Raw genomic sequence first — 13,241 nt, 5'->3', positions numbered from 1 at the left:
AGTGTCCAAGGTCACAGCGGACAGACCAAGACTAGAAAAGAGATGAAACAGTACACAAATGCAGCCATTTAATCACATTCAATTACATCTAAAAAGAAGAAAGGTAATCGTAGATCTGTACAGTCACTTGAAGAGGTTTTATTGACTTGCTGAAGGTCAGATACTGTATCAGACTCTCTAAAAGAAGGATTCTGATCCACCCTCATCCAAACACCACACACATTATAAAGTCTGTGGCTTTTAAAGCTCTCTCAAGTACTCAGTGAGGTGTATTTGTCAGAGCAAAAAGTAACCAATAAATGATCAAAGCGATAAAACTGCTGTAAAGTGTTACCGAACTCTTTTCAGAGTGTGACACGCTTTACAACTTCAACTTTGCCATGATTGTTAACAGGTGCTCGGCTTTGATTGTAACCAAAAAACGTCTGATGTCACACATCCAAACAGATGAGACATTGATATAAAACCTGCCACGACCATGGCGAAGGGGAAGATTTATACCAAATAGCGACTTCAATTTGGATCTGTTCCTCACACAAAGCTATCGTATAACTTCAGAAGATGGAAGTCGTATGGACTACTTTTATTATACAGAATTAATTTTGGGGTTAATTAACAGTTTTAGGGGGCCTGGGTAGCTTAGCGAGTATTGACGCTGACTACCACACCTGGAGTCGTGAGTTTGATTCCAGGGCGTGCTGAGTGACTCCAGCCAGGTGTCCTAAGCAACCAAATTGGCCCGGTTGCTAGGGAGGGTAGTGTCACATGGGGTAACCTCCTCGTGGTTGCGATTAATGGTTCTGGCTCTCAGTAGGGCGCATGGTAAGTTGTGCGTGGATCGCGGAGAGTAGCATGAGCCTCCACATGCTGTGAGTTCACGTTACATAATCAATTACATTTACAAGCTTGTTCAAATTAGGCTAGGCTAGATTAGGCTAAAACCTCATCTGTTTGGGAGAACATTTAACTCGCTTTTAGCGCCACACAGTGGACATTTTAATATCATTTTGCAAAAATGTCACCACAGTCACGTAATTTTCATGAGATCAGGCTACATGTTGTCAGAATATCTTGATAATAAACACTGGCAATTTTCGAAATAAAATGCTGAAGTATGGTTTACTGCATACTGCATAGTATGTACTGTATCCTGGCAACTATTTTTGAATAGTATGTGAAACAGTATGCATTTTGCAACCATATAGGTTTTAAACTGTAGTATATTATATTGTTGTCACATGACCGCATCATGTTGAATGTTTAAGACAGAGAGTGGTGTACAGTTATCATCTCAGAAATAACTCTGATTTGGTGTAAAATTATCTTTGGCAGTCTGATCAAATAATGAGAGAAGATGATGTTAAAAACTGCAGAAATAGTACCAGTAGTCTGCTCACTCAGTCATAGCCAAGGTGGTAAAAATGCGGCCTGTTCCTCACCAAAACCAATGCGATTTCACCCTATGTGAAATTCAAATGAAGTTGCTTGTTATTCAAACATTACTCTGAATTCAAGATGCGTGTATCCCTGGAGAACTCATGTGCAGACTTTGAAGTTTTGGTGTTAATAGTACATCTGTGTATATTTATGCTCGATACAGGAATATATGGCAGAATATCAGACTAATGCAGACAGGACTGGCTTTATGAAAGCGCATGTCTGCATGAGTGTTTGTATATGCGTGATATGTAAGAGCACACAGCTTGCAGACATCTCTCGCTCTGTCTTTTGTTTTCCCATGTGAGAAACCTTAGTGATCCTAATGCAAACCAGCTGTTGGCCCGATCATACCTCCATAATTTCGGCGCACTCACTGGCTGCGCTTGAGCTGCCTGCTCTCTGATTGGCTGCTGCAGCGTTCTGTTGTCTGTGATTGGTCTCTGTCTGTATGCATATTTCATTAGTGCTGCACAGTTGAGAAAAAGAGAAAAAAGGCCAGCATGCAGCAAATCAAATCACACCGACCAAATCATACAACACATTTGAGCTTTGTCAACTTTGTTGAACGATTTCTTTCAAAGATTCTATCATTTCCATGCCCGAGGAACATTAAAGGAGTGACAAACAAAAGCAATAGTCAAGAATGACCATATTTGCAAGATAAGAGCATATGAACGTCTCTATAGTATCGTAACTACCATTACCATGTTCTTTAAGCCCTGACTTTCTGATTGGAGGCGTGCCAATTAAAGAATCTTGGCGGAAACTAATTGTGGAGTGTACAGTTTAATTAGTACGCATTTTGTGTACTGTTTATGAAGAATAGCGATCTTGCTTGCTAAATTTATAACGTGAACTGCCACACAGAGACTTCCATGAATACTTACGGGGATGCAAACGAATCGTTCAGTCAGTGTTTTGAACCAGTGCACTAAACAGAAAGTTCGAAAGAAGAGACGCTATTGAAATATCTTTGTGTTAATGGTCTGAAACTTGCAAGTTGAAAAAAAGTTTACGAACAGTTACGAAACCAGCCAACTACTTAGGTGATATAACAACTACTAACGAAATATAAAGCACATTAAAATCTTCGTATCGATAATAATTACATTTTAATTGTTGACTGTACAATTTAATTTGTGCGCATTTTGTGTACTGGTAATAAAAAAAGCGATCATGCTTGCTAAATTTAAAACGTAAAGTGCCATGTGAAGACTTCAATGAATACTTGTGAGTGATGATGCTAAAGAATAGTTGAATCAGTGTTTTGAAGCGATTCACTGAAACGGACTGTTAAAAAGAGGAGAAGACCTCTAATCTTGAGGTCATGAATGCATGAATTAGTTTTTCAGCATCAGAAACAGAGAGCATGTGTCGTAACTTAGCAATATTTCTGAGGTGGAAGAATTCTGTTCTACAAACATTGCAAATTTGATTTTCAAAAGACAAATTACTATCAAACATATCACCCAAGTTCTAAACTGTAGAAGACGATGTAACAGTACATCCATTGAGAGACAAATTATATTCTGTGGTCCACTAATTAATACCTCTGTTTTGGCAGAATTGAGTAGAAAGAAATTTCAAGCCATCCAGTCTTTGTTATCATTGAGACACTCTGCTAATTTGGAGAATTGGGAAATTTCACCAGGCCTTGAAGAAATATAAAGCTGAGTATCATCGCATATCAGTGAAAACTAATTCCTGATAATATCTCACAGGGGAAGCACATACAAGGAGAAAAGCAGAGGACCTAACACTGAGCCTTGCGGCACTCCCTACTTCTACTTGATCTGAATATTCCTAGTTTAACACAAAGTGGTAGCGGTCAGACAAATAGGACCTAAACCAAACTAATGCCTGTCCACAAATGCCAACAATATTCTCATGCCTATCCAAGAGAATGTCGTGATCAATGGTGTCGAAGGCAGCACTAAGATCTAAAAGCACAAGAAGAGAAAGCCATTGGACGCAGCCACAGTCAGGTCATAAGAGCACTGCAAAAAATAATTTTCAAGACAAGTATTTCTGTCTTGTTTTCCTGTAAAATTTTCTAAATATTCTTAAAACGTGATTTATTTACTTGTGAAGCAAAATGGGATAAGAAATTAAGTCTTGTTGCAGTGAGTAAATCATTTGTAACTCTGATAAGTGCAGTCTCTGTACTATTATGGGGCTTTAATCCTGACTGAAATTCTTCATAGATACCATTTCTCTGTAAAAATGAACACAGTTGGGAGGACACTACCTTTATTAGTATTTTGGACATAAATTGGAGATATGAGATCGGGCAAGGCAGCTAGCAGACGGTCGGTTAAGCCAGTTTGTCTGCTTCCTGACCTGAGCCCTGGTGAGTCAAACACTTACACTACTAAGACTATGAGCCAAATTACTAGAGAGGAGAGCGGCACCTTCCCTGGATGGATGGAGTCTGTCTCTCTTTAGCAGGTCAGGTCTACCCCAAAAACTCGTCCAATGGTCTATAAATCCAATGTTATTCTCCGGACATCACTCAGACATCCAGCCGTTCAGTGACACTAATCTACTATATATTTCATCACCACTATAAGCAGGGAGGAGGCAAGTTTGCAAGTTCACACACCTCTTTAACTGTATCTTTAGGGTGTGTTCACACTTGGCAGGTTTGGTTCAATTAAAACGAACTCTGATGCGATTGCTCTGTTAGTGCGGTTCATTTGAACAAGTGTGAATGCTGCCATCTGAACCTTGGTGCACATCAAACAAGTGGACTGAGACCCCCTGAATAGTGGGTCTCTGTCCACTTCCAAACGAACTCTGGTGCGGTTCGATTGATATATGAATGCAACATGGACCAAAGACATCTAAACGGACCAAAACAGGAAGTAATTTGCCTAATTCTGACCTCAAGCATACCTGGTTCTTCTCATCATAGGAGCTATGCTGCTATGCTGCTACAGTTCGGTACAGGCGTTGGAACCGCCGTCAGCCGTCCTTGCAGCATATCTTTGTTTGTGTGTGCAATGAAGGTATTCCTGGCGCTGTTTTGACTCCTTTACACATTTTATTAGCTCTTCATTTGATCTCAGCTGGTAAAAATACCACCATATATACATATATAAATCCAACGAGTGCATTTAGCCCAGCAGCCAGCATTGTTTTGGATGTTCGGCAAGTTCTATTGCAAAATATACGTCATAAAAGCTGTCCAATCAGGTTGTGACTTTTTACTGATGCCTTTTGTTTCGTATCTTTAGGTTCGGTGTTAAAAATGCCAGTGTAAACGCTAAGCGAACCAGGACTAAATGTCTTTTTTGGTCCGGACCAAGAGAACGGAACTACAAGTGTGAACACACCCTTAGTGATCTCTGACTGGCGAAGCAAGACATCATTAGTGCAGACATGCATAACAATCTTCGAAAATCTACATCTAGCATTAGCCAGCACTTTTAAATTTGCTGTGATGTCAGGCACTCTCACACTTTGGACACATCGGATAATGGCGGCTGTACAATTTATCAGTACTGTGTGTTCCATGGTAATTGAAATATTTATTGGAAATATTGGAAATATGAATATGTTATATATCATGCAGCCCTAATCAGATTTAGAGAGAATGTTACAGTATATATAGATTGAGTTTCAACAGGGTGGAAACTCTTTTATTGCTTGAAAGCAAAGGATGCTGGGATATGTGAACTCAGGAGCACTTGCCCTCAGTGCAAGCTGGGATTTGTGAATATTCACAATGACAGCGGTGTCGGGTGGGGGAGAGGACAATGACCGACATCCTAGAGCGGGGTTGCTGTAGAGATGGAAGGCTGTAAAAAATGACCTCATGGCATGAGAGCATCTTTTTCCTTTCCGCATTCTCTTCTCTCGGCATTGTGCTAATTGCTGACTGCAAATTCAATATCGGCCTATTCACTTGATCGTCTCAATATTCCATTAAAATCAACATGAAAATTAAAATGTACTCTTACTAAATGTTCCTGGTCATACTGTGAATGATTCATCAGTGGACATTATTCAAAAAAAAAAAAAATTGTCTTCGTAATCTCTCATCAAATTGTAATAACTTTCTGTCTCTGTGGCACTATGTAAATTGCTTTGTTTATTTGAGCAGCCCGTCCAGACCTACAGATTAACAATGACTCAACCAATGGTGTGAGTTGTGGGTGGGGCTATCTGGGTGAACAACCAATGGAAGATGGGGGGGATGTTTCTGGAATCTATTTGAGAACAGTGATTGTATTTGCATATTCTGTTAAGTGACGCTTGAGGCGTTTAATGAAACGGGAAAAATTGAATTCTGGAATGGATTCTGATGACAGTGAATTATATTTAATCTGTCATACGAGGGTTAACCGCTGCTGCCATGGCAATAGTGCTGTGGTGATAAGGTCACTGAGCACATGGGTCAATAGAGGGTAAAAATACTGCAGATACTGAAATATTGCACACTGTGCATTATAAAACTGATAGTTTGGGTCTTTAGTTTACTGCAAATTTTGGTAAACATAGAAAGTTATCCAGGTATTACATGTATATACCTACTATTTTCTTTAACTTTTTTAACTTGTTATTTTACCTACATTTTTGCTTTATTATTTTACGTGACTCGTTGGATGTATAGCATCAGTTTCCTGTTGAAATGAACACTAGAGGCGCTACAACAACAATGACTTTTATTCCCTTTCACACAAATCACACAAAGTAAAACTGCAGATTATCAGTTCATAAACACTTACTTTTCACCCTGTTCCTACCACAATGCTATCTCATGACATCTAAACACTTTTACTATAGCGCATGACTCATTTTAACGTTTGCATTACATAACCAACTACATTTACAAGCTTGTTTGAGAGTGATTAAATTGCACGGTAGCTCAACTGATTGAGCGTTGCACTTGTGATGTAAAGGAGCGGAGTACGAGTCCTGAAGAGCACGCGAGTCCACATGCAGTACTGGGTAGATTACTTCTGATTTGTAATCTGGTACTGATTACAAATTACATGACTAAAATTTTAGTCAGTAACATAATCTCTTGTATAACATTTTTGAGGTAATCTAATTTGATTTCTTTTGGATTACTTTCGGATTACTTCTGACCTGATTCTTGTTTGATTGATGTCACATACACTTGAGTAGGATAAGCAGGTACCATTTTGACATAATGTTGCTTAAATGCATTAAAGAAAACGTACTGTACTTTATGGATCAAAATATGAGAATTTATATGATTTTTCTTGTGGGTGTTTGTGTGTTTTACTCGGTACTTGTGCGTTTCTGAGTGAAATTAAAAAAGCCATTTAAAACAACCTTACATTAAAAACACCATCCATGTGTGGTAGCAGATCAGACCAGTTATATTTGTGGATCAATGTCACAAAAAAAACACTCAAAAGTTGTCACAAAAGCAAAAGTGCATTGATGTACATTTGGTGATTGGCGAAACTAAAACATTACCGCACTGATGCAATCGGTTCTGCATTTATGTTTGGATTACCGCTCCATCTTCAGTGTAATTATGCCTGGTGGCTAGGATCAGGTTATTAAAACGTATTTGAAAAGAAAAATAATTAGAGGGATCAACAATTTAAGAGTAATTATACTTGGGGGGCATGGGTAGCTCAGCAAGTATTGACGCTGACTACCACCCCTGGAATCGTGAATTCGTATCCAGGGTGTGCTGAGTGACTCCAGCCAGGTCTCCTAAGCAACCAATTTGGCCCGGTTGCTAGGGAGGGTAGAGTCACATGGGGTAAACTCCTCGTGGTCGTGATTATTGGTTCTCGCTCTCAATGTGGCGTGTGGTAAATTGTGTGTGGATCGTGGAGAGTAGCATGAGCCTCCACATGCTGTGAGTCTCCGTGGTGTCATGCACAATGAGTCACGTGATAAGATGCGCGGATTGACCGTCTCGGAAGCGGAGGCAACTGAGACTTGTCCTCCACCACCCGGATTGAGGTGAGTAACTGCGCCACCATGAGGACCTACTAAGTAGTGGGAATTGGGCATTCCAAATTGGGAGAAAAGGGGATAAAATAAATAAAAGAACAGTTATACTTTATTATTATACTTTAAGTATACTTTTCCTGGTTAATATATAATCAAGTAATCCATAAAATAGTAACTGTAATATGATTACGAGTATTTTAAAATGTAATTTAATTTAATTATAAGTACTTGTATTTTGTAATCTGATTATGTAATCTAGATGACATGTAATCAGTTACTACCCAGCACTGTCGACACGTGAGCCGAAAGTGTCATAGAAGCACCACAAAATGACGTGGTTGTGTTTTTCACCTCACGTTTGCGTTTTCTGACACTATTGGTTAGGTTTAGGGTAGGGAGGTCGGTTTTGTTGATTTAAAACTCCATAGAGCATCAAACTTAAAAACCTCACCAGTTTGGGGAACATTTAACTCGCTTTTAACGCCACACAGTGGACATTTCACCTCAGAACTGCCGCGATACATGTAATGAACCACGTAATATCATTTAGCAAAAATGTTTCCACAATCACATAATTTTCATGAGATCAGGCTCATACTCTGCTGTTATAGTACGAGTAGTATGCAATTACAAAAAGCGTTCACTTTAATTACTGGAAGCAGCAAAAACAAGTTGTATTGAACGCTTTAATTGTAATGCAACATCCCCTGTCTGTGAAAAACTTCCTCTGGCTTATTTCACGGATGATATGTCGCACTGTACGGTTAATTCATCAAAAGCAAAGCTGTAATTGTGACACTCATGAAGTATGACAAACTACTCTCATTTACAGATACCACATTCCCCTACCACATTCCCCTCACTACGGACTGAAAATTCTATCATCATTTACTCATCCTCGTGTCGTTTTAAACCTGTATTTCCATACAATGAAAGCAGACAATGACCAGGTGTCCATATTGACTCGTGCACTATATTCCAAGTTTTCTGAATATGTTCTGGTCTGTTTGTGTGAGGAACAGACCAAAACGGAACAATTTTATTGGGAACAAAAAAACAGCATGAAAATACTGCTAAACACCTCCTTTTGTGCTCAATGGAAAAATGTCAATAGGTAAATGACAAAATTGTAATTTTTTAACTCTTCCTTTAATGAAGCTTGGTTATTCAGTGGTCATTGTTCTAAATCACGGGATATTTCACGCTTAATATAATTATCTCTGCGCCACCATGGGGATTCTTCACGCAGTAATTCACAGGAAGAGTTCACAGCTGTTTGTGTCTTTCTGTGTGATTTGATGGAATATGTGGAACTGATGTCCACCTGTCTGTCTGTCTGTCTGTCTGTCTGTCTGTCTGTCTCACAGGTGTAGCAGTCACAGGTTGTGATTCAGGATGCCACTGGTGAAGCGGAGTATCGAGCCGCGTCACCTGTGTCATACGGCTCTACCGCGCAGCATCAAAAATGAACTGGAGTGTGTGACCAACATCTCACTCGCCAACGTCATACGACAGCTGAGCAGCCTCAGTGAGTTCACGTGTGTGGGTGTATGTGTGTGTGTGTGTGTGTGTGTGTGGACTTGACTATTTTCAACTTTATGTATATGCATCTGTGGCATGCTTTTGATGACCACAATAATTTTGATTCGTCTACAAGTGTTTAAAGAAGGGCTGCACGGTTATGACAATCATAATTGTCGATAATCTTGTAATTATGATCGATTTCTAATAGAGTTTACATTAAAATGCTTATTTTGGGTGGATCAGCTGCATCCTGTATTTTTTATGTCAACTACACAGCCAAAACAAGCTGAGAACTTTGTTCCTGAATGACTTTATTGCTGTTTTATACAGCAGTTGTCAGGACTAGTTGCAGAAACAGTCGACTTCTCATTGGCCCTGTAAAAAGCATGAAAACAGCTCATATTTTGAACACATTTTGCACTGTTATTATTTACATTGCTCAGCCACTGCAAAATCACACGTTAAATAGAATAATTTAACGCAAAATGACTTCATTGTGGCAGCTGTAGATTAAAGTCGTCATTAAAACCAAAACGTACTTTCTTAATACACGTTTCTGGTTTATTGTGAACAATTCATCAGTGCACATTATTCTAAAGGAACGATACAACACTCACTCATGCAGTCAAATCACTATTGTTTTAGGCTACTGTTTTGGTTAATGCAGCTTTCCTAAAATCTTCCCAATAGTTCAGGGAGTCATTTTATAGCGGTTAATGTTCATTTAACCTGTTCAACTCTGCGGACCTGCCAGCGTGTCCAAAAGGGGGCGCTATATCAGGGGTGTTTACGCTTAAAATGCTCAAGTCCCCGTATACAGTAAGCCATGCATATGAGGTATTGTTTGAAATCTTAGAATCTGAACTTTTCATAGATAACCATCGCATCACTTCTGCATTTATGTTACTTAAAATAACAAAATAAGGCCTTAAAACATCCACGTCGCAAATAAGCGCCACCTAGTGGTTATGTGGTAGAAATATTAATATGAACAAGCACTTAAATAGACAAGTCATATATCAAATGAAAGCTCTCATTCTCAGGAATATGACTGTATGGTTTATTTTGTTGCACTAATACCACAGTTTGAAAGATTTTCAAAAAAATCAAATAAGACATCAAATACAAACGTCTCTTTTATGCTCCGATAACTGCTGCTGTCAGCCCCAAATAGCTAAAAACTTTATATTTGCTTTTACCTTAGTAAGTTCTTTAAAAAATGAGCAATTGTTTACTTGTCTGTGAGCTTGCTTGTGTGAATAATCCAATGTTATATCTTAGATGTCCACAACAAAATATGCCATCTAAACAAATCATCAGAAATATATGTTATTGACTATAAATGTTATGCATCATCGCAAAGGGGAGGATCTCAGCTTTGACACCTAGATTGAGCTTCTAGTCCACTCAGAGGCCGAGATATTCAATGAAAAGTCATGGAACTTAATAAAGTGTTTGAAAGTCATAGAAGTTTCTATAGTGAATATATTTTTGAGATCTCTTTAAAAATCCATATTACAAACTCAGTAACACATAACCAGAAGTTTGACAACCTGGTTTGGGGTGGGACACACATTTTTGTCCTACCAATGACAGACGCAGATAATGTTCAGAAAACCTGTTTGGAAACAAACATCATTTCCGTTTGTACGGCACACTTCAGTTCAAAATATCCTGAAATATTCTTTACACTTATTTTTATTTGTTTTTGCTCTACGTATATGCCAGTATCAGAAATGAACTTTTCCAGTAAAGGAATATTCCGGGTTGAGCTCAATGGACAGAATTTGTGTCATAATGTTGATTAGGATTGTGTGTCATCCTTTTATATCAACTTATATACTTAAATGTAATAAATTCTTTGAAATAAATTCTCAATCTGAATAATTAGATATAGAGGTAGACCGATATATCGGTTTTACTGATTAATCAGTGCCGATAGTTGCTTTTTAGAACTATCAGTTATCGACAAAATTCAATGCCGATAGTTTTTTTTTTAATTATTATTATTCTTGATTAACAATCACGTTAGGGGTGACCTGGGTAGCTCAACGAGTATTGACACTGACTATCACCCCTGGAGTCGCGAGTTCAAATCTAGGGCGTGCTGATTGACTCCAGCCAGGTCTCCTAAGCAATCAAATTGGCCCGGTTGCTAGGGAGGGTAGAGTCATATGGGGTAACCTCCTCATGGTCGCTATATTATGGCTCTTGCTCTCGGTGGGGCGCGTGGTGATTTGTGCGTGGATGCCGCGGAGAATAGCGCAAAGCCTCCACACGTGCTAGGTCTCCGCGGTAACGCGCTCAACAAGTCACGTGATAAGATGCACGGATTGACGGTCTCAGATGTGGAGGCAACTGAGATTCATCCTCCGCCACCCGGATTGAGGCGAGTCACTACGCCACCATGAGGACTCAAAGTGCATTGGGAAATGGGCATTCCAAATTGGGGAGAAAAAGTGGAGAAAACAAAAAAACAATGATGAATGATTGAACAAAGAAACAATTTGCTGTATCTAAATATTTCATCATTGACAATATATATCTGAATTTTTATCCTCACTTCAATGCATATTTTGATGTGATAATCAAGTGTTCTAAGTTGAAGTGAGGGCATGCAAAAACTGAGACTATATGAAAATGTGCCCCATCAGCACATACATCATGTCTCCAACATCATATCTTCTAAATAATAATTAACCTAATTATTCCTCATTAAACCTCATCTGGTGAAATCTCTATATATACAGAACTCTTCATCTGGTGAATATATAGGCTATAAATTGCTTAATTTGGTAAATGCTTAAATATAAAGCATTGTTACAGAGCCAAATCTCTGTCATTTCAAAATAAGAGTCCCTTGTGCATTTTCAGCTTGTTAAAAGTCCCACATTATGCACAAAATCTTTATTTTTTTGGTTGAAAATTAAACTGCATCTACGATTTTATTCATTTTGGACTCTTGTACCCACTATGTCTGTGCCCGTCTTTGTAAGGAAAGACTTTTTTTAACATTCAAACATAATAATTTTTAATAATAAATAGATTTTAAAAACTCTCAGCTGACACGCCACCTTAGTTATCGGTATCGCCAAAATCCACTATTGGTCGACCTCTAATTAGATAGGCCCAGACTGATTCTGCAGACCTTTCCACATTTTCTGCACTAAATTTGAGTTAAAATCGAATATAAATTTAAAGCAGCATACATTTTATGCAATAATGTGTAATTATTCACTTAAAAGAGAATATTATGGAATATATGGAGTATTTTGTGCTCTAACATTTTCACTTTTGGGAGCATTTTTAGTTCATTTCTGACCTGCTATATGCTAATATGTTGTTGTTTTGTGTGTGCAGGTAAATATGCTGAGGATTTGTTCGGCGAGCTCTTTAATGAAGCTCACTCGTTCTCGTTTCGAGTGAACTCGCTGCAGGAGAGAGTCGACCGCCTGTCAATCAGTGTCACTCAACTCGACCCGAAAGAAGAGGAGTGTGAGTATACACACAATACACACTATACACACACACTTCATTAAATTTGGCCTAACCTAGGTATCCTAGAAGGTATCATGTTGGTGTCTACATTTTTAAACTGTTTTTACATCAGGAGCCCCTATGAATCTGTCTATATTTAATGCTGTCTAGGTAGGCAGCTCACTAGGTTTTGAATCAGAGAGCGAGACAGTCCTCTCAATTTTATCAGCGAAACATTTTCAATTACGGCTCTTGCGGTGAACTCAACACTCTGTAAATGGGCTTATTACAGAAACAGGGTGAAGATAGCATCATTTTTTACCCAGTGTCCCATTTACATGCGGTCTAGAAGCTTCATGTGCTCAGTCCGACCGCAGAGGGCTTGAATCCGATAAACCCAGTTGCTGATGGAGGAGGTGCTCACGTTTGTGATGTGTTTAAAGGGTAATAACTGTAATGGTGAACCGCGGATTACTGCTGTCTCTTAAATACGATGAGGAGCTCCAGCACAAAGGAGACGGGAGATTTTCCTGCCCCGGTTCTCTCGGAGTGAAGTGATCCGCGTCCGTAGAGACACATTCAAAGCTCTCTGTCAATCTATAGGATAATGGATGTGTACTATCATGTAGCCAGACTTCACTGTCAGCTTAAAGTCTGAAGAGAACTGTAAATTAATTGTACATAATATTCAATTATCACCTGGATGAATTAACACTGCAAAAAGTATTTTTTTCCTTTTGACCCTATTTTAAGAATGCAAGGCTAGCAATATGGCATAAGTCAAAAGTGCAAAGTCAATGGGCATGGCCATGAAGATTTGGATTTTGGCAAGTCTGGGCACAAGTGGGATTGGTGAA

The 13,241-nt window shown here is 38.8% G+C and overlaps 1 protein-coding gene across 1 annotated transcript in view; it reads left to right on the top strand.

Annotated features, from left to right (window-relative positions):
* Positions 1 to 13,241, top strand: part of LOC127409660 (actin-binding protein WASF1-like) — an 89,110-nt gene that overhangs the window by 37,820 nt on the left and 38,049 nt on the right. The window contains exons 2-3 of the mRNA XM_051644385.1: positions 8,751 to 8,911; positions 12,268 to 12,402. Of these exons, the coding sequence (XP_051500345.1) occupies positions 8,779 to 8,911; positions 12,268 to 12,402 (268 nt within the window). The 5' untranslated portion in view covers positions 8,751 to 8,778. The remainder of the gene's footprint in view (positions 1 to 8,750; positions 8,912 to 12,267; positions 12,403 to 13,241) is intronic.

This window comes from Myxocyprinus asiaticus, chromosome 19, assembly GCF_019703515.2.
Source record: "Myxocyprinus asiaticus isolate MX2 ecotype Aquarium Trade chromosome 19, UBuf_Myxa_2, whole genome shotgun sequence".
Classification (NCBI taxonomy): Eukaryota; Metazoa; Chordata; class Actinopteri; order Cypriniformes; family Catostomidae; genus Myxocyprinus; species Myxocyprinus asiaticus.
This window is presented reverse-complemented; position numbering and strand designations above follow the sequence as displayed.